A 22522-nucleotide genomic window follows, 5' to 3' on the forward strand; every position below is an offset into this window, starting at 1 on the left:
TTGTTGCCCTCCGCTGGACTGTCTTCAACTTGTCCACATCCTTTCTTTAGTGGGGGGCCAAAAACTGGACACAGTACTCCAGATGTGGGCTCACGAGTGCAGAAGACAATGAAATAATTACTTTCACCAATCTGCTGGCAATTCTACTAATACGGTCTATGCCATTAGCCTTCTTGGCAACAGGGGCAAGCTGCTGACTCATACCTATCTTACTGGCCACTGTAACCCCCAGGTCCTTTTCTGCAGAGCTGCTGCTTAACCAGTCAGTCTCATACCTGTAGCAGTGCAGGGGATTCTTCCATCCTAAGTGCAGGACTTTGCACTTGTCCTTGTTGAACCTCATGAGATTCCTTTTGGTCCAATCCTCCAATTTGTCCAGGTCACTCTGAATCCTAGCCTTACCCTCCAGTGTATTGACACCAAGCTGGGGGCTGTAATAATCTGCAAACTTGCTGAGGATGCAGTCCATCTCATCTTCCATATCATTACTGAAGATATTGAACAAAACTGGACCTAGGATCAACCCCTCGGCCACTCCAGTTGATACTGGCTGCCAACTAGACATTGATTACTACCTAGGGGGTGCTAGGTGGGTGCTGTAATGCTTACTATACCTGCAACAAATAAAAGGCAACCACCTTACTGTGGTGTTTGGTGTGTGCCAACAAGCTCAGTCTCTCAGGAAAGCTTAATGATTACACCTAGTGCCACACTAAGACAGCTTTATTGCATCTGCTTTGACGTATAATATGTGCTTAGGCTAATATTTGACTTCAGCACTCCATAGCATGGTCTTGGCAAGTCATGTAAGGCACATCTGTGCTGCTCACTTGTAGCGCCAAGCTGAAACACGCCATTGTACTATGTCTATGGGGTGCTGCAGCCATACTAAATTGATCTGTTGAGAGGCAGAGCAAACTAGCCCACCTCCAGCACTTCAATAATGCAGGTACACTGCTTCCAGTTTTGGACAGAGCATATCTCAAGTTTGAAATTGCCTAGCATGGCTAGTGAGAAAAGCAGGAAATGGCGGGTTTCCCCTTGCAGGCTGGCATAGTTCCAGCCTTCAAAAGGCTGCTTGGGGCTGGGGGAAGTGGGAGGAGGATGATTGGAAGCAAGGGCTGTCATGTGCATGTCCAGCCGGGGTGGTTTGTTCAGGCCGGGTTAGGAATGTGAGGCCATGGGTCCCAGCTGGGGAGCCATGGGTTCTCTGCTCTGCTGCCCTCCCTGAGGGGCCTTCGCAGCAGAGTGGAGCAGGGAGGCTCAGTGCTGCTGCTGGGAGCCCCATGCTGGCATGGAGAGGCACCTTCTGCCCACCTGGCAGCAGTGGGGGGACTCAACTCCACACCACCACCACCACTGGGCAGACAGGGGGTGCCTTGCCATGGCGGTACAGCCAGCATGGGGCTCCTGGCAGCAGTACCAAGCCTCTCTGCCCCACTCTGTTGCAGAGGTTCCAGGGGGATGACAGCAGAGCAGCATGCCCCAAGCCTGCAGCGAGCCTGCAATCATACCCCCCCACGGGCTCTGATCTAGCTGTGCCACTTGTGGGGGGAGGGGGAGCTTGGCTCTGTGCTCTTTGCTCCACTCTGGCCACCATTGCCTCCCATGGGTGGCAGCCAGGGCTTGGGTGCTGCTGGGAGGGGCGGGGGCTGTGGGCCCTGGTAACTGGGGACCCCCTCTGGCATGGCTGGGAGGGAGGTGACTGGGTCATGAGTGAGGAGCACTAGAAGGGCTGGAGACTGGGTTGGGAGTGAGGGGCACAGGCAGGGGCCTCTGGGTTGGGAGTGAAGACAGGCACTGGCAGGGCCCGGGGGCTGTGGATCAGGAGTGAAGGGCATTGGCAGGGCTGGGGATGGTCTGTGTGGGGAGTGAGGCACAAAGGCACGGGCAGGGGTGCAAGGCAGCAGCGTATCAGGGCTGCTCAGCACCCCAAAGCATGGGGTAGCAGGGCAGCTGCAGCTATACCCGTGTCCTGTTGAACAAAAATGGCAGGGGGAGCTCTGATTTGCTATGATAAAAAGAAAACCCCAAAGCCAAAATATTTAGGTATTTAATATTTATTTTATTATAAAGATTGCAGCACTGGTAGGCTTCCAAATTGCTTTAAAATTGTAAATGAATCAATAAAACATTGCACGCGCGCACACACACACACTCTTTACTTTGTTTTTATTTAATCTGAGAATTTTCAATTTTTAAACAGTAAACCAGGATCCCTGGTGAGGGGCATAGACAAATCTGTCTGATTTCTCTAACGGTGAAATGTGATGCTTGCTTGTCTTAAGTGTAATGTGAAAATTGTTATGATAAGGCTTGAAGTCTGTTTGAAGTCTTCAAGTAGAGGGGGGGGCTCCTGCTATGCAAAATAACCTACTCTAATATTTAGCTGTGCCTTTCAAAAGTTTGAAATTTTTTTAGCCCCTTCCCTCCACAGCCACTCCCATTGACAGAGAGACACATGCTCTGCTTAGTTCCATGAGTCTTTTACCCATGGATTTGTTTCTCCTTGTGTTTTTCCTGTTCTAGCAGTAAATATATTGGACAAAAAAGCTGGAGTACTCTGTTGCTGTTTTGGATTTGATGGGCCAGTTATATTGAGTTGATCTAGATTTACTGTTCATTTCTAGCATCAAGGTTTCTGCTGGCTGGAAAATCCTTCAGTTGCAATTTCAGACAAGTCCCTGGTCTTAATAGTGTCTTCAAGTATCTTTTTAATGTAATGTGAGAGGAAGATTGTGATAGAGTGGGGGGTGAAGTAAAGGGCTGCAAGAGGTACTTTAGTACACACTGATGCTTGTTTCATGCTTGTTTGGCAGGAAAAAATGTTTCTTCTGTAATACTTTACATACAGTGATATAGTTATGTACTAAAAAATGACATGTATTTCTGGATTTTACTCTAGCAAAAAACAAGTAGTAATATTGTATCTGAAAGCCTCAGGGCTCTGTGAGGAGGAGTTTTCAAAATAGATTAGCATTCATTTATTTTCAGAAGAGTACAGCGTGTAATTGCGAAACCAAAGACTTCCTCCATTCTGTTGATTAAGGATGATGGTAAATGTATTTGACCATGTAATTAATCTTTTAGTTTGACTTACTAAATATTTCATGTTGATGGGCCAGAAGATTGGTCCCTATATGTCTTATTGCCTTGATTTTTTTTTTCTTTGCTGTATAAGAAATTGTTAGTATAAGAAGTAGACAAGTCATCCTCATCCTTATACTCAATGGTTTGATCCCAAAATTAACCAACAGCAACACTGATTTGGGGTCCAATTTTTTTGATATTCTGACAGTCACTTAACACTAACTTCAGTGAGAGTTGAATGGAGTTCAGCATTTTTCATGACTGCTGCTTAATGAGTATGCAGGTAAATGGCTTGATCAATTTTGTACTTCCATCTGAATTCCAATGCATGCACTGCTGTGTTCTTTGAAAGCCAAAGAGATCATAACACGTATATCAGAACATGCACTAATTGTCATGCATAGAATCATAGTACATGAAAAAGTGTTTAGAGGTCAAATATATTCTGTAGTCTGGAAAGTTTGGGGTTAGAATTGATTCTGAAATACATAAATTTATTCTTGCAACAGGAGACAGAAGGACAGATTGATTTTTAAAAAAAAAAAATCATCACTTCAGTGTTGTTAAAATAACCGTCTTTGTAATCTTCCTTTTTTGAATACCACTTTCATTGCTCTTTGGAGTATCCGAGATGGTTTCCAAACCAGCAAAGTATCACATTTCCTCATGTGACCAAATCTCTAAATGGAATGTTCTGAATAATAAGATTAATGATTTTCTTGCAAGCTGTTGTAGGCTGATGTGCACATGTATCCTGTGTTTGTTAGTGTGTGTAAAGAAAAAAAATCTCAAAAAGGTTTGGCAGTGGTCCGGTAGTTAGATCATTGTTTCCTAAGACGCAGAGGCCTTATCCTTGAAGTAACTGAATACAGCACTAAATCTTGAAATATTTGCTCATTACCTGAAAGAGGAAGGGGGGAAATTAAGCTGCTTTCACATATACAATATAAACCTCTGAACTCAGAGCAGCATGAGAGCTGGGCTGGGCAAGATGAAACGTGTTGATAACGTTCTCAGAAAGGTTTAGTCTATACCAGAGCTTTGCTTCGTGCCAAAACTGCTCCAAGCACAATTCAACCAGGTAGAGTTGGCTGGGCTCAAGGGTGATGGACCTGGCTTAAAAGCAGCAGCCCTGCCAAAGCAAGAGCTGAAGATTTAGAGTGGAGCCCAAGGTGGCAACTCCAGGTGTGTGAACAGCAACAGCTTTTTCCTCAGCCTCACACCTCTAAATGGTTTTGATCAAACTAAGGACATAAAAACCAGCCTTTTCACAACCTGTTTTCCTGTTCTTTCCATTTTACAGATTACCATAAGGCTTAAGCAAGGCACTGATGGAGCAAAGGGTTGCTGCATACAAATGAATTCAATCCTGAGAAACAGTATTTCATACCTTTTATCTTAGAATCAGAGAAAATTAGAGTTGGAAGGGGCCTCAGGAGGTCCTCTAGTCCAACCCCCTGCTTAAAGCAGGACAATCCCCAACTAGATCATTCCAGCTAGGGTTTTGTTGAGCTAGAGCTTAAGAACCACCAAGAATGGAGATTCCACTACCTCGCTAGGTAACCTGTTCCAGTGCTTCACCACCCTCCTAGTGAAAGAGTTTTTCCTAATATCCATCCTAAACTTCCATTGCTGTAACTTGAGACCATTGCTCCTTGTTCTGTCATCTGTCACCTCTGAGAACAATCCAGCTCCATCCTCCTTGGAAGTGCCCTTTAGGTAGTTAAAGGCTGCTGTCATATCCCCTGTCAGTCTTTTCTTCTGAAGACTAAGCCCAGTTTCCTCAGCTTCTCCTCAGAAGCCATGTGCCCCACCCTTAACCATTTTCATTGCCCTCTGCTGGACTTTTTCCTATTCCAGATGTGGCTTCACCAGTGCAGAATAGAAGGGAATAATTACTTCCCTTGATCTTCTGGCAACATTCCTACTAATGCAGCCCAGTATGCTGTTAGCTTCCTTGGCACCGTGGGCACACTGTTAACTCATTCAGCTTATTGTCCACTGTAACCCCAGGTCCTTTTCTGCAGAGCTGCTTCTTAGCTAGTTTGTCCCAAACCTGTAGTGGTGCATGGGATTCTTCCATCATAAGTGCAGGACTTTGCACTTGTCCTTATTGAATCTCATGAGATTTCTTTTAGTTCAATCCTTCAATTTGTCTAGGTCACTCTGAGCCCTAGCCCTACCTTCCAGCATACCTCCTACTTCCCCCAGCTTGATGTCTTCCATGAACTTGCTGAGAGTACAATCCATCCCATCTTCCATATCATTAATGAAGATATTGAACAAAACTGTCCCCAGGACTGACCCATGGGACACTCTACTTGATACTGCCTGCCAGCTAGACCTTGAGCCATTGACTACTACCCATTGAGCCCAATGATCCAACCAGCTTTCTATCCATCTTACAGTTCATTCATCCAACCCATACTTCCTCAGCTTGCTTTCAAAAATGTTGTGGGAGACTGTATAAAACGCCTTGATGAAGTCGAGGTATATCATATCCACTGCTTTCCCCTCATTCACAGAGGCATTTTTCTTGCCATAGAAGGCAATTAGGTTGTTCAAGCATGACTTGCCTTTGGTGAATTCATGCTGACTGTTCCTGATCACCTTGTTCTTCTCTAGGTGCTTCACAGTAGAATCCTTGAGGACCAGCTCCATGATTCTTCCTGGGACTGAGGTGAGGCAGACTGGTCTGTAGTGCCCTTGATCCTTCTTCTCTTTCTTAAAGGTGGGCACTATATTTGCCCTTTTCCAATTGTCCAGGACATTCCCCCCCCCCCCCCCCCTCTCTGAGTTTTCAAAGATAAAGGCAACTCTGCAAACACATCAGCCAACATATTGGTCTCTCCAAACAACTACTGTGCACCAGAAGGAATGCACACCAGAAATCTATCAAAGTCAAGAATACCCCATTACCTGTGGGGGCACATTTCTCACAAGAAAACCACTCTCTTTCCAATCTCTCAGTTCTAATCCTTAAAGGAAACTTACAAAACACTTCTCAGAGACGAGCTATGAACTCCACTTCATCAGCCTCCTGGATACTAAAAATCATGGACTAAATATAGACCTTGGATTTATGACACATTATAACCTGCGTGACATCTGACTTCCCAGGTACATCTGCACTATTCATCCCTCTTCTCCCCCGCACCCAGCCTGTCTCTCACCCACTGACTCCTCAGTTTACATCTTCACTGATTGCCTATCTTGTATGCATACCAGCCCAGCCTCTGGCTGCTTTACTTTTCATTCCATCCAGGAAGAGCACACGCCAACTGAAGAAACTTCCTCGGCCTGATGAAGGGTTTTTAAACCTGAAAGCTTGCTTAAAATTTTTTTTTCCAACTATTTAAGTTGGTCTAATAAAAGAGATCAGATTCACCCAAAGAACCTTGTCTGCCTATTGAATATTTCAGCCTTTTCCTCATAATCTGTCACTAGGTTGCCTCTCCCATTCAGTAAGGGACCCACACTTTCCCTGATCTTCCTCTTGTTGCTAACATATTTGTAGAAACCCTTCTTCTTACCTTTCATGTCCCTTGCTAGCTGCAACTCCAGTTGCACTTTGGCTTTCCTGACTTCATCCCTGCATGCCCAAGCAATATTCTTATACTCCTCCCTAGTCATCAGTCCAAGCTTCCACTTCTTATAAGCTTCCTTTTTGGTGTTTAAGCTCACTGAAGAGTTCTGCTACATCAAGCTGGTTGCCTGCCATATTTGTTATTCTTCCTGTGCATCAGCATAGTTTATTCCTGCACCCTCAGTAAAGTCTCTTTAAAAGACAACGAACTTGAGCACCATCCAACAGTTCAGATCTATCCTCTTTGGAACCACCCTTCAGGTAGTTTAAGGTTGCTATTAAATCCCCTCCCAGTCTTCTCTTCTCCAGACTAAATAAACCCAGTTCCTTCATCCTCTCCTCAGAGGTCCTGTGACCCAGTCCCCTCACCATTTTTGTTGTCCTCCGCTGGACTCTCTCTGATTTGTTCACATCCTTTCTGTAGTGGTTTTATTGATGCTTATTACAAAAACTGTAATTGATGCTTATTACAAAAACATTTTATTGATTCTTATTACAAAAACTTAAGAGTACACCAGTGGAATTTGCTGAAGACACAAACCATGAAGACACGTATTCAATATAGAGCAGGATCACAATAACATACAAGACTAATGGGATGTTTTTAAGGATTGGAGTAAGAGAAATGGGATGAACTCCCACAACAGAAAATGCAAAGCCATGCACTTAAGAACTGACAAGAATTTCTGCTATAGACCAGAAATTATCATTTGGAAACAACTGAGGAAAGGACTTGGGTTTACTAGTTGATCATAGGATGAGTATAAACTGCCAGTGTCATGCAATCATGAAAAGATGAATGTGATCTTTGGACATATCAGTCGAGTGCCTCAGCGGTTGGTCATGTGGCTGATTTTGTTCAATATCTTATCAATGGCCTGAAAGATGAGATTTACTGCATTTTCATTTGTCTTGAAAATCTGATCTCCTGTCGAAGGAAGGTATCGGCTTGCTGTGGTATGATCTACCTTTGGTAAACTCATGATTCATTTTAACCTGTTTTCCAGTGACCTCCATGTCTGATTATTTTCTTTAGAATTTCTCCTAAAGCCTTAAAGATTCAGCACAAGTGAATGGGCCTGGAGTTGTCTTGATCACTTTCTGGCAGCAAATTTAGCATCTATATTTCACATTAACGGATCATATGGTAGACTTGATACATTAGCCAAAAGTACTTGTACCTGGACCTGTGCTTTCATTTGATTGGGCATCTATGAACCAACACCCACCCACCCCCCACCCCCCCCCGGCACAACATCAATAGTACAATGCACCTGTAAGCTTTCCTTGCAAATTAGGTCAGTCGTAACTTGGATAAAAGTGCCATCTGTTGATATACTTAGACTATTGTATGTAGGGCATGACTTAACTCATGGGTGTAAAAGCCCACCCTGCAGTACACAAGCATGTACTAGTATGCCATGCCCAACTTCACACCGCAGTTTAAAATAAAAGGGTATGCCTCTTCATAGCAGTCACTTCTTATGCTGTGCACACAGAGATGAAAACTCTCCAGTTGAAATGTAGAAGGACATATATAAGTCCTCATCAAGTTACAATTGCAGAAGAGAAGATGAGTAGAACTGAATTATAAGGCTTAATTGAGTAAGATGTATATTAAAAGAAATAAAGAAGGATCAGTCTCAACTGTTGAATTTTCATGCCCTAACTTCTACTTCCCCTGAAGTTAATTGTGAAAGCTGGTATTTCTGTCAATGCAGGGTGGTGGCTAGTGTTCAAACTTTTAGTCATTGTGCTTAAGAGGAAAGAAAAGTGTGTTAGTTTCAACTGTTGGCTAAACAGAATGACGTTTAAACTAATATCCTATATTAACATATGGGATGAAATAATCACCATCCAGTGCAGGGTGTCAAGGGCCTTCAGGAAGGCAGTAGCCCTTGACTTCAAGAGGGCCAACTTGAGTTGAGGAGATTGGTAGGAGAGGCACTGGGGTCCTGGAGGGTAGGGGAATTGGGTGTCCCAGATGAGTAGTCGTTCCTTAAGGAGACTATCCTCCGAGCCCAAGGGGTGACAGTCCCAACGAGAATCAAAGGGGGCAAGAGTGCTCAACAGCCCCCGTAGCTCACCAAAGACATTCAGGAATGCATGAAAGCCAAAGGCATACATCCAGTGGAAGGGAGGGGCTATCGCCAAAGAGGAGTACACCTCCATCGCTCGGGTCTGTAGGGGGGCTGTTAGGAAAGCTAAGGCAGAGATGGAACTAGGGCTAGCATCAAGGACAACAAAAAGTCCTTTTTTAAATACGCAGGCAGTATGAAGAAGGCACTGGATAACATGGGTCCCCTGCAGGATATGCTAGGCAATCTGCTGGTTGCACTAGAGGAAAAGGCAGACCTTTTAAACAATTTCTTTGCCTCCATTTTTTTGTGCAGGGACTGGGACTCCCCCACCAAGATCCAGGATGGGCTCAGGAGAGACTCCGCCAGGCCTAGGGTCAGGGAGGACCGAGTTAGGGAACTTCTGGGGGGGCTGGACGTGTTCAGGTCAGCAGGTCCGATGCCCTCCACCCCAGGGTGCTGAGGGAATTGGTAGGGGTTATCAAGGGGCCCCTGGCATGGTTTTACGAGCACTCGCGGTGCTCTCACCAGGTGACAGATGACTGGAAGAAGGCCAACGTCCTCCCCATTTTCAAAAAAGGGAGGAAGGACCCAGGCAACTATAGGCCCGTTAGTCTTACTTCAATCCTGGGGAAGCTCTTTGAGAAGATTATCCAGGAGCACATCTGAGAAGAACCAGCAGGGGGGATGATGCTCAGGGGCAACCAGCATGGGTTCATTAGGGGCAGGTCGTGTCAGACCAACCTGATTGCCTTCTGCGATCAGTTCACAAAGTCATTGGACACGGGTGTTGCGGTGGATGTAGTCTTTCTGGACTTCAGGATGGCCTTCGACACTGTCTCCCACCCCATTCTCATTAAAAAGCTAGGTGACTGTGGCATTGATGCCTACACAGTCAGATGGGTTGCAAATTGGCTGAGGGGCTGCGCCCAGAGAGTGGTGGTGGACGGGTCATATTTGACCTGGAGGGATGTGGGCAGTGGAGTCCCCCGTGGCTTGGTCCTTGGGCCCACACTGTTCAATTTCTTTTTTACTGACTTGGACAAGGGGGTGAAAAGCACTGTGTTCAAGTTCGCTGACAACACCAAGATTTGGGGTGAGGTGGGCACGCTAGAAACGAGGGACAGGATACAGCTGGACCTGGACAGGTTACAGGGGTGGGCGAATGAGAATAGGATGGGATTCAATACTGACAAGCACAGGGTAAACAGAATCAGAATGTTTACCACCAAAGAAGTGCATAACTGAATATCTACCTTTATAAAGCTTCAGATAGTCTAGGACAGGGGTGGACAGATATTTCAGCTGGAGGACCACTTAATGAGTTTTGGGGAGATGTCGACGGCTGCTCGAGGGCTGGATCCCCCCATCTCCATGGTGCACAGCCCCTGCTGGCAGCAGCATTAAGCAGTGGACCCTCGGCATGCTCTTGGCCCGCACAAGTGCAGTCGCCCAGTGGTGCATGGCTCCAGCAAGTTTTTGGAGCTGCACATTGGCAGCAAGGAGCAGAGCCAGGCCAGCCTACCTCTATCACACAGGGCTCATGTGCAGCTCCTGGGACTTGGGTGCTGCTGGGGGAAGCCCCACGTGATGGAGCCAGCAGTCTGCCCCTGCTTCTTGCCATCATGCTGCTCAGGGAACTCCACCAGGGAGCATGGCTCCCCACCATTTCTGGCAGAGTCCCATGACGTGATGGTAGGGAGCAGGGCCTGGCCACTGGCTCCATCGCGTGGAGCTTTCCTAGCAGTGGCACATGAGTCCTGGGAGCTGCATGCGAGTCCTGCATGATAGAGGTGGGCCAGCCTGGCTTCACTCCTTTTCATCATATGTAGCTCCCAGAACTGGCTGGAGATTTGTGCCGCTGGGTGACTCTGCTGCCGCTGGGTGACTGTGCTCGCGCAGGCCATGAGAAGATCGAGGGCCCGCTGCCGACACCAGTGACAGCAGGGGCTGTGTGCCATGGCGGAAGGTGTATGTGGGGGGGTCCCCCATATACCCCTCCCCACCCACTCTCACACCCCCCACCCACACCATGCTCACCCGAGCTCTGTGCTCCAGGTGCCCTGCTGGGCATGGGCCCCAGGCTCCGTGCTCCTGCCAGCCTCATTCCACGCTCTCCCCCAGCTGCAGCTTCCCTGCCTGCTGCCTGGGGGAAACACTACAGCAGGGACACGAGTAGGAGCCACTGGAGGCTCAGGAAGCCCAGCACATCCCCTGGCAGTGGCAACAGTGGTTCTGCCCAGAAGCTTTGCATGCCAGCTGGGGCTGGGGCCCTCCCATGCAGGGGGCTGGGAGCTGGGCGGCGTACAATTAATTGGTGGGCACCTGTAGGCCGGATGAAATGGCCTGGTGGGCCGGGTCCATCCTGTGGGTTGTATTTTGCTCACCCCTGGTGTAGGATCTCACATACCTGGTAAGTTCAAGGTACTTACTTTTTAAGCATTTTTCTCTTCTGATGTTATAGAAAACAGTAGAAAAGAAATATTTAAATTTTTATCAAGCTTTAAAAGGTGCTGTGTAAATGAGGGGCAGGATTCAGGTGCTTCAAAACCTAGATTAATTCTATTTCCCTCTTATTTTCTTTAACCCATCAGAAATGAACATGGCAGAAATTGATTCCTGTATGTGTAAGAACTGAATCTCAAATGCTGTGCTACCAGCATTCTTGGTTTTCATAATTTATTTCATGGTCATTAGTGAGTGGTGGTTCATGCTTGTTTCTATAAAGCAAGAGCTCAAACTGGAGACCTACACCTATAGAGTAAGAGGTTTAGCTTTAAAAAAGTAATTAATGTAATGTAATTTCAGACTCTTCTTTTCTTTTCCCACCACCAAGGAAAAATATTTATTCCCAAGAAGAAGACTGTACAGTCATATAAAGAAGAGAAAGTGTCTCTCGATCCAGAATTAGAGGAAGCCTTGACAAGTGCCACAGATACAGAATTATGTGACCTTGCAGGTTAGTTTTTATAGGACAGCAGTGTGTGCATATTCATAAGTCTGATCCCACATACTAAATATTACAGCCTGAAGAGCTGGTTATTCTAAATGCTGGCCCATGGTATGTCATGAGGATTGAGCTGAGTTCTTGGCTGTGGGTATAAGATGTTTGAAGAACTATGGGCCAAATAGAACCAAAGAAAGATATTACTCTAGTTGAAGCAGTCTTTTATTTTTTTTTAATTATTAGCTGACTTAAAATGAAAATCATGTGAAGAAGCAATTGATGGTTTGCAGTCAGCTATAAATATTATTTCAAAAATACGCTTCATGTTTCAAACTTAAGTAGCCAGAAACTATACAATTCTTTTTTTTTTTTTTTTTTTTTTATAGCTATCCTGGGAATGCACAACTTGATATCGAACGCTGATTTCTGTGACATAGTCGGAAGTAGCAATGGTGTTGACAAAGAGAGCTTCTCAAGTAAGTAGTTAGTCAAGACTTAAATAAAAATCTGTGTATAGTAAGGAGTATCCAGCCCTGTTGCTACCACTGTATTAACTATTTAATATACTTATTCTTGCTGCAGAAATAGCGTTTAGTTTGCCAGATTTGAATCATGCTTGTTGTGTGATATGCTAGATGAGCTGTGGCAAGAGTGAGAATTAAAAGACAAGAATCCTGTTTTGTGAAAAACTCAGAAATGAATGAACAAACATGTTTTATTTATGATTGAGTTTGACCTTTAAGATATGCTTTGTGACCCAATTTCCATCTGATTTCCCCAAAAATTACAGGGGATGCTATCTAGAATGTAGCAGAGAAACTTTAGAGAGCCTCTGAATTTAAATGTGGCCAAAAGAGGAAAATATACTCTGGGATGCCTTGTTTTTTTTGGAGGAGGGAATGAGCAAAAAATATATTTTAACAGGTAGCTTATGACTGTTTAGACACAGTAGTCAGCATACTTACTATTTGTTAAGGTAATAAATCAGCCATATGATTTATTGTCTTACATTTTAGATATAGTAAAAGGTGAAAAGATTTTGCCAGTTTTTGATGAACCGCCAAATCCCACAAATGTGGAAGAAGCACTGCAGAGGATTAAAGATAATGACTCTCATCTTGTTGAAGTGAATCTGAACAATATAAAGGTAACTGTTTGGACATTTTAATAAATGCACTGTTTTCTAAAAATAATCTTTTAATATCTTCAGTTCAGTACTTGAAGCTAGCCCCTTATAGACTCACTTTTAAATGTAACAGCTTTCTCAATACATTTTGAATTGTATAATCTCAGAGTAGGGACTTGGATTCAAAATCTTTATCCTGTACTGTTTACATGTCATCTATAAGTGTTATTAAGAACATAGTGATACGTGCGTATAGCATATTACTTGATTCGTATACAATCTGATTAAAGTTGACCCTGCATGTAAGTTGACCTCATACTTTCCAAATCAGCTTTAGGAAAAACATTTTTCCCCTAATGTGAATTGACTGGGGAAAGCAGCAAAATAAGGACCTTACCCTTCAGAAAAGCAGACTTCAAGTCACTCAAGGAATTGACAGGCAAGGATCCCCTGGGAGGCCAATCTGAGAGGGAAAGTGGTCCAGGAGAGCTGGTTGTATTTTAAAGAAACCTCCTAAGGGTGCAGAAATAAACCATCCCAACACACAGAAAGACTTGCAAGTATGGAAGAAGACTAGCATGGCTTATTGGGGAACTCTTCAGGGAGCTAAAACACAAAAAGGAAGCTTACAAAAGTGGAAACTTGGACAAACAACTAGGGAGGAGTATAAGAATATTGCTTGGGCATGCCGGGATGAAATCAGGAAGGCAAAAGCGCAATTGGAGTTACAGCTAGCAAGGGATGTGATCAGTAACAAGAAGGGCTTCTACAAGTATGTCAGCAAGAAGAGAAAAATCAGGAAAAGTGCAAGTCCCTTACTAAATGGGGAGGCAACCTAGTGACAGATAATGTGAAATGTCTGAAGTACTCAATGCCTTGTTCACTTCAGTCTTCACAGGCAAGGTCAGTTCCCAGACTACTGCACTGGCAGCACAGTTTGGGGAGAAGGTGAGCAGCCAACAGTGTTGAAAGAACTGATTAGGGACTATTTACAGAAGCTGGATGTGTACAAGTCCATGGGGCTGGATGCAGTGCACTTGAGGGTGCTCAGGAAGTTGGCTGATGTGATTGTAGAGCTGCTGGCCATTATCTGTGAAAATACTTGGTGATTGGGAGAGGTCCAAGATGATTGGAAAAGGGCAAATGTAGTGCCCATCTTCAAGAAAGGGAAGGCGGAGGATCTGGGGAATTACAGGTCAGTTGGCCTTACCTCAGTCCCTGGAAAAATCATGGAGCAGGTCCTCAAGAAATCCATTTCTGAGCACTTGGAGACGGTGATTAGGAAAAGTCAGTATGGATTAATCAAGGGCAAATCATACCTGACTAACCGATTGCCTTCTATGATGAGATGACTGGCTCTGTGGATGTGGGAAGAGCAGTGGACATGATATACCTTGATTTGAGCAAGGTTTTTGATATGGTCTCTCACAGTGTTCTTGCAAACAAGCCAAGGAAGTACAGGTTGGACTGATGGGCTATAAGGTAGATAGAAAACTGTTGGGCTCAAAGGGTAGTAATCAATACATCTGTGTCTAGTTGGCAACCAGTATCAAGTGGACTGCCCTAGCAGTTGGTCTTGCAGCCGGTTTTGTTCAATAGTTTCATTGACCTGGAAGATGGTATTGAGTGCACCCTCAGCAGGTTTGTGGAAGATACCAAGCTGTGGGCAGTAGAGTTGTGTGAAACACCATAGTTTCATTTCGATGTCCGTTTTGCAGTTTCAAAGGGACAGTGTTTTGTTTAGTCATTCATTTCATTTCAGAGCACTGTCCAGTTTCGTTTAGTTGAAACTGCTTCATTGTTTCGACGTTTTGCCCATGGGCTATAAAGGGGAATCATGAAAATGCCTAAAACTTTGTCATTTCTTGCCTGAATTGGATGATCGTTGCAAGGATGGTAGCCCCTTCTGAGGGCGTGAAGCCTGCCAAGTTTCAAGGAGTTGGGTGCAGAGGTTTCTCAGAAACTGCATCTCAAACGTCAAAAAGCAAAACTCATGACACTTGCTGGCAGCTGCAGCCTCTGTCATTGAGCGCAGATCTGGCAGCCCGCACCCCCGGGAGGGCTGCAAGGCCGTGCCAGACTCCTTCCCAAGGGTGCAGGCCCCTAGATCTGCACCAGATGACAGGAGGCTGCTGCTGCCACCTGAGACTGGTGGTGGGCACAGCCCACACCCAGCGCCAGGGAAGACTGATGCTGCTGCTGGCCCCAGGCAGCAGTGGCAGGCTCCCGTCCTCCGGGCCCGGGATGGGGGGCAGGGGGGCAGCTCTGCAGCCCCATGGAGCTCAGCCTGGTGGCAGGAGGTGGAAAGCAGCCCTGGCTCTCCCTGCCTCCCACTGCTGGGCTGCAATCCATGGGGCTGTGGAGCCACTTGGAGCACAGCCTTGGCTCTCCTCTGCCTCCTGCCACTGGGCTTCTTTGAAACTCAAAACGTTTAAAAATGTTTAGAGTGCTGTTGTTTTGTTTTGAAGCTGTTTCGAAGCTTTTTGTTTGGTTTCAATTTTGCTGTTTCAAGCTTGAAATGCATCAAAACAGCTTCAAAACAAAACACTCAGCAAAGTTTTGTACAGCCCTAGCGGGCAACATTAGATATGCTTGAGCTAGGGCTAGGATTTAGAGAGACCTAGAGAAATTGGAGGATTGGACCAAAAGAAATCTCATGGGGTTCAATAAGGAGAAGTGCAAAGGTTTGCACTTGGGAGGAATCCCATGCACCGGGACAAGCTGGGGACTGATTGGCTAAGAATGTGGACAGGTTGGAGAGAGTCCAGTGGAGGGCAGCAAAAAGGGTTCATGGACTGGGGCACATGGCTTCTGAAGAGAGGCTGGGGGAACTGGGCTTATTTAGTCTGAAGAAGAGAAGACTGAAGGGGGATTTAATAACAGCTTTCAGTTACCTGCAGGGAGGGGTTCCAAAGAGGTTGGAGTTGGACTGTTCTCACTGGTGGCAGATGACAGAATAAGGAGGAGTGGTCTCAAGTTGCAGCAAGGAAGTTTAGGTTAGATATTAGGGCGAAAAAAAACCTCTCATGAGGAGGGTAGTAAAACACTGGAACATGTTACCCAGAGAGGCTGTGGAATCTCTATCCTTGGAGGTTTTTAAGATGCAGCTAGAAGAAGCCTTTTTATGATATTTTTATGGAAGATTTTTGAGGGGGGCCAGGGAATATTGACTTATTGGACAATACAGCAAAAGTAGCTGTCTATAATTATGATTATTTCCAGTTATGATTGTGACTGACAAATTTTTAAACAGTATTTATATGAAACAACTTAATATACCTAAACCAATCATCAATAGTTTTGGTTTGCTTTTTTAATATGTCCAAATTATTTCCTGTTTCCACTAAGAATACAAAATCTATGCCACAGTATAAGAATTGCATACAGTAGCTAGACCAGACACAGTATGCACCCATAAAGCCAACAAAATACAGTGTATTGCTATGATGTATACAAAAAGAATAACCAAGTTCTCATCATAGTCATCCAGAATTATTCCATTTGATTCTAATTGCCCAAAATGAACTTCTAGTCTACTTTTGTAAACCTAGTTAAGCAGAACACAAATATTTTAAACAATTTTGCATTCAGAAGGAACTTCTGGTTATTCCTTTCCCTAATCAATATTTCTTGACTTGTGATATACAGCCCACTTCATGAGAGATGCATTAACGTATGCATGCAGCCCTAGAAGAATATTCACCTTGCATACTTGCTCCTTCTACGACAAGGCACTTTCTAACATTTTCATATGTGGCACTGACTTGAATATAGTAAAGAGTATATAGGTGACTTAAAAAATTACCCTAACACTCTACTCTGCCCATTTTATACACATCTAAACCTCTGCTGTGGGACTAGGCTTTTTGACAATAATTAAAATTTAGTGTTCAGGTATGTTTACATATAGAAAGAATAAGATAATGTGAAGAGTTGTGCTGGAAAAAAATCTTAAAAGTGGAGATTCTCAAGAATGTAAAATATTTTTAATTCAAGAACATCCCGATTCCAACGCTGAAAGAATTTGCAAAGGCTTTGGAAACCAACACTCATGTGAAGAAATTCAGCCTTGCAGCTACTCGAAGCAATGACCCTGTTGCTGTTGTAAGTTAAACTATTGTTTTCAGCCAATACTATATGGTTGGGAAGAGACAGGGGAAAAATCTGATTGAACTGAAATCTATTTGAAGGTCCTAGTAATTGGAAGATTATAACGATTTAATTCCCTTGTATTTGGAAGTAAAATATTGCTAAATGCACCCCAGCTGCATCTCATTGGGCAAGCACATTACCATGTCATGAATATGCCAGAGTGCCTTAACTACAATATAAATGAAACTTGGTACTCCAGCCTTTTTGTGCTTTCTATTTTGTGCGAGATTCCCAGGTAGACCTCCTTCCCTCCTAACAACTGATTCCCCCTTGCTTGGATGTCAATGCTTCATTCCAGGAACCAGTAATGTCTACAGAACTTGGTTTAAAGGAGCTCTTCTCTTAAAAAATAGAATTGTTAATACCTATATTATAAGATTCTATGCTGAACACAGTTTCTGTAGCAGGCAGATCAAAAAAAAAATATTTTGTAACATGTATTGACTTAATATTGATATTCTGTCCTAATTGTGAAATTTTAAATCAAGGTCGAGTCTCAAGATCTCTATTTGGTTGGTAAATAAACTCAAATGCTAGATATTTGTATTCTTTGCTTCTGTATATTTCCCCACCCCCCCATTAAGTTGAAACCTTTTATCCAGTAGTGCCTTGTTAACATTTCAAATAAATTCAAAATCAGACTTTCCTGCAAAATAAAGATCTCTGATTCTGCATTAAGTTTTTTTTTCATTTCAGATTTGGAACAGAAATAAATTTGAAACATCCTGTGAATAGTTTTAGAAAATTTCATTTTAGATTTATCAAAATAAGTTGTCAATTAAACCAAAGTATTTTATTCAAATTTCTGATCTCATTGTCGCTTGTATGTTTTATAATACATATTACATAAAACTATTGTAAAAACAAGTTTACATCTTACTGAAATGTTTGTTTTAATTTTTTTAGGTTTTGTCAAAAAGATTGAAAGGTTTCCATTTTCCACTGAAACCATTTTCTAACTAGCTCTCACCTTGGTGATTGACTTTAAAAGCCATTCTCTCTTGCATTTTCTTCTTTTAACAAATGGCAGACATAAGTATTCTGGAAGTTGTATTTGCTGCCTGTAAATCACTCAGATCTAATTTCATCTGCTGTGTGAACAGGCTTGTTATATCTTTCATTGTTTACTTTGAGCAGCTTTGTATTATTTCACTGGGCACCACAGAACTTTCTGCAAAGCTTACAAAGTAGATGTGGTCCAATATGCTAATTTCAGACTATTTATATTCTGTGTAGGTTCTATTTTGTAGCAAGTGAAGGACACAGACCCTTTAATTGTGTACTGTACCAGTGAAACTTGTCTACATTGGAGAAGGCTGGTTGTAGAGTCATCTTCCATTCTCAAAAGGCTGTAAACTTATGTGTTTACTTAAACTCCCACATTACCCCTGCATGTGTAGTTGATTGTAGTGTCACTTGTAATTAAATCGTAATGACCATTTCCTGCATTCCAAGGCTTTTGCTGATATGCTGAGAGTAAACAAAACATTGAGAAGTCTAAATATAGAATCCAACTTCATCACTGGAGCTGGCATTCTGGCACTGACTGATGCACTAAAAGAGAATGAAACCTTGACAGAGATCAAAATCAATAACCAGGTAAGTGAGCCAATCGTACGTTTATAGTTGCATTGCTGCAGACATGCTGTTTACCCTATGTGATACATTTGATGGAACAGATACTCATTTGTAATAGATTCACGTACATTTTTGAAGACAAGCTAAGTGTCCTATAGGATTTGATGTACTACTTTTTTATAACTTATTCATAAATCTTTGTTCCAGAGTGTTTTTTCTAGCCAGAAGCAGGGATGTTAAAAATGGACAATGTTAATCTGAAATAGGACAAAGCTGGAGGAAGAGATTAATTCATAAAGCTCCCATGCATCATCATTGATGATAAAGCGTGAAAGAGAGTGTCTGTGTATAGTGATGATCAAACAGTGTATTAGTCAGAATTGGCTAACTGGGAATCCTGCTGACCCCACAAAATAGAAATGCAATGGGAATTACATTTTAGCAGTGAAAGAAGCCAAGGGACCTTTAAAATCTAGGTAGAAATAAGAGGAGATGGATGAACAGTTGTATCATGTTACACTGCCTCCTTCCTCACCTTCTAGTGGAATGAAACTGGGTATTTGAAAGAGCCACAGCCTGGAAAGGGCACAGAACCTGGTACCTGACAACTGGAGCTGTAGAGAGCAAGGATTCAGCACAGACAGTTTGTTCAGTTCCTCCTGGAGCCTCACAGCTAATGTTATAGCCTTACAAAGGTCCAAGGCTAGTCATTTGATGAAAAGTGCCAACTCTCTCTCTCAAGTCTTGGGTGCTTTCTGTTGTGAGAGAATGGGGCAAGATACCATATTTACTCAAATAGAGTACACCCCTGATTATAAGACCCCCCCCCCCATAATTAGATTCCATATATGGAAAACATACATTTGTTACAGTTTTCCAGGTATAGAATCTAATTTTTTGGAGGTTTGCCTTGAATTTGTCCCCCTCCCACTGCTACAGCAGGGAAAATAAATCTGGGTAGCCCTTTGCTCTCTGCTTCCCCCCAGTTTTTTTCCGACAGTCCCTTCCCCTCTCCATACTATAAGACCCTGCTCTCCCTGAGCATATGAAAGTAAGGAGCAAATTTGAAAACAATAACCTTGAAATTAAGCATGGCAGTAGTGATTTGCCTATAGTTACTTATAGACTGTTTATCCAGAATTGATGCATGTTACCTCTTTTGAAAACTGCTGGAAGTTTTAGCACAGGTACTCCACAAACACTTTTTAAAAAGCACTTCGGCAGCCACTTGTACACTACAGTACAAACTATGCATGATATTAGTCCAGAGGCAAAGGCTTGTGATTTTACCACGTACTTCATTGGGCTGGGTCCCACTAGAGTCAACAGCATTTCAAACCACAGTGACCCCACAGCTCAGCACTGCTTAGTATGTGTGTGTGTGTACTCCAGATTCTCTCCCCTGCCTGCTCCCCAGCCAAGGATCCACGTGCTAATTAGCCCCCACTCATGACTGGACCCGGGTGTTCCTGTCAAGTCCTGGCATGCTTCAAAGATTTATATGCATGAGGTGCAGGGCAACCTGATCAGGCTTCACCTCATGGAGGGTGGAGGCACATTAATCATATGCACCGGGGCTGAGAGGGTGGTGACAGAGGCATTCTGAGTGAACTGTACGCAGTGTTGTGATGCAGCATGATGAGAAAAAGAATCAGCGGTCATGGGGACTGCATGCAATGGGCACTACCATATGTTTTATTCATATGGGCTGCACTAGGTTCCCATCAGCATGTTTGCCCAATGTGGGCCAGGTGTCTTATAGTCAAACTCAGTGTTGGCTGCATGACTGCATTTAATTAGTTTCATAGTTGGTTTCCATTGTTAAGCACATGCTGCTTTTGACAGCAGTTTAATGATAGACAATGTATTTAGTGAGATTCCCTTGTATGTGATTATAAGAAGACCGGCTCTTTCTCTCCATGCCAATGAGTGGGGAGGGGAGGTGTTGAGGACCTCATCTTGTATTCAAGTAAATATGTGTTTGTCATTCTTCTTTCCTAACTTCTGCCAGCTGCAGGAAGCTCTTGTGTGGTTCTCCAGCCCCATACTTTCAGTATCTGGGCAGGCTTGTTTAAAATGTCTTGGCTAAAATGCTAACTAACACCTTTGGAACTTGCATGTAGACAGGACAAACTATTCTGGCCTGCATTAGCGGTCAGACAACATTAGGGCCAAGCCTAGGACTGACCATGACCATCTAATGCTTGTTAAGGCATATTTTGCTTTGTCAGCAATGAGGTTTTAAAACACATTAGCTAATACCTTTTTCTCCCCTCTCACCCCCAAGTCTAGACAGATTCTTGTCAGATTGTGAAATGAGGCTTATTATGCCTGTTTTCTAGAGTGTTGTCCCTAGGGCTCCTATACATTTCCACAGATAAAGCCATAACTTTATTTCTTTCTGAAGCATCCTTATTGGGGAGCTGGGCTCCAGGCCCTTTCCAAGTGGGAAGCATGGAAAGTTGAAGGTAATTGCCCTGTAGATGTCATTGCTTGGAATCAGGAGTGCTAAATATGTTATTCTGTTAACTGTTCCTGATGTACTTTAAATATTGATTTGACTGAATGTTACACAGGCTGTAACTTCAGACTGTTTTCATTGATTGAAGATAGTTTTAGCCCAGAACAGTCATGTCTACCTAGATAGACAGCATTAGAAATTCCAGAGGAAAACATTAGGAATCATCAAAAAATCCCATAACTTAATAAATAATTTGAGGTCATGGTTCTTATGTCTTAATGAAAATGGTCAGTCCTTTTTCTTCTTAATTTTGTGTTCTAAATAAACTTCAAACTTAGTGTTCTAAGCAAGTAGCACTTTATCAGAGACTCCCCATTATATTGCATTTTTAAAAGAAAGAGATTGCACTTACTCTTCAGTTGTGACAGCAGTAGGAGAGACCTTGTTTTTACTGAGTAAGCAATACATGGGCGGAATAGGTCCTACAAATTTGAATAACCTTTCCTTTCTTTTCCCTTTGTGATGGTAGCCTGGCAGGTCCAGAAAATGTCTAAAGGGCACTACCAACAACTATAAACTAGATAGCATGGGACCAATGTTCCCTCTAAGCAGTAGCAATCCATGAGTGCGCCGCCTCAGTCTGGCATGGGACACTTATCAAAGGGGGCTGGTGGCTGGGGCCGGGGGACTGGAGGGAGGTGCCAGAGGCTGGGGCTGGAGCCGAGGGGCTGAGGCCAGGGGCTGGGGCCTGGCATGTGCTCCGCCAGCTCCGGGGAAGTGTTCCGCTCCCCCGCATCAGGGCCGGGGAGTGGAGCACTTCCCCAGAGCCAGTGGAACCTGTCCCAGCCCCCCACCCCAGCCTCCACCCCTCCCTTGCCTCACCTCAGGGAGGAGGCGCTGCTTGCCCTGAGTGAGGCTCTGCTGGCTCTGGGACACTGCTCCGCTCCCCCGCATGGCCTCGGGGGGCGTCCCGGAGCCGGCAGAACTGCATTTGGGGCAGACAGCGTTTCTCCCTGAGGTGAGGCAAGGAAGGGATGGAGGCTGGGGCGGGCTCTGCAGGCAGTGGGGAAGCGCTCCATTCGTGGGCCCTGATGCGGGGTAGCGGAGCGCTTCCCCAGAGCCAGTGAAGACCGCCGCAGGCTCTGGCCCCAGCCTCTCAGCCACACTTTTTTAGTTGTGTGCAGCCACACTTTTTTAGTTGTGTGCAGCCGCGCACATGCGCGCCTTAGAGGGAACCTTGCATGGGACTCTTCCTGACTGCACAGTGCCCATAAGGATACACAAGAACTTGGGCAAGCTTGAGATGGGTACAAACAACAATGTGCAGAAAGGGGACTAGCTCTGGGAAGGAGAAAGATGGTGTGTAACTGATGAAAATATATGAAAGTGGGACTACTCGTCTAGGTGTAAGTTTTTAAAAAGGAAATAAAAACAAATGCTCTTAAAGTTGGTGCCAAGTTGCTATAGGGACTGGTGCTCTGAAGTACATAGAAACACCTACACT

General features: G+C 44.0%; 1 protein-coding gene across 6 annotated transcripts in view; it reads left to right on the top strand.

The window, feature by feature from the left end:
- LOC102380307 (tropomodulin-3) overlaps positions 1-22522 on the top strand; it is a 49905-nt gene that overhangs the window by 22892 nt on the left and 4491 nt on the right. For all 6 annotated transcript variants that reach the window (XR_003092655.1, XR_003092658.1, XR_003092656.1 and 3 more), the window contains exons 4-8: positions 11591-11713; positions 12088-12177; positions 12718-12848; positions 16824-16931; positions 18435-18578. Coding sequence is in view for 2 of the 6 variants with exons in the window: in XM_025197023.1 (XP_025052808.1) it covers positions 11591-11713; positions 12088-12177; positions 12718-12848; positions 16824-16931; positions 18435-18578 (596 nt within the window). In the remaining 4 variants the exon portion in view is untranslated. The remainder of the gene's footprint in view (positions 1-11590; positions 11714-12087; positions 12178-12717; positions 12849-16823; positions 16932-18434; positions 18579-22522) is intronic.

This window comes from Alligator sinensis, unplaced genomic scaffold, assembly GCF_000455745.1.
Source record: "Alligator sinensis unplaced genomic scaffold, ASM45574v1 scaffold250_1, whole genome shotgun sequence".
Classification (NCBI taxonomy): Eukaryota; Metazoa; Chordata; order Crocodylia; family Alligatoridae; genus Alligator; species Alligator sinensis.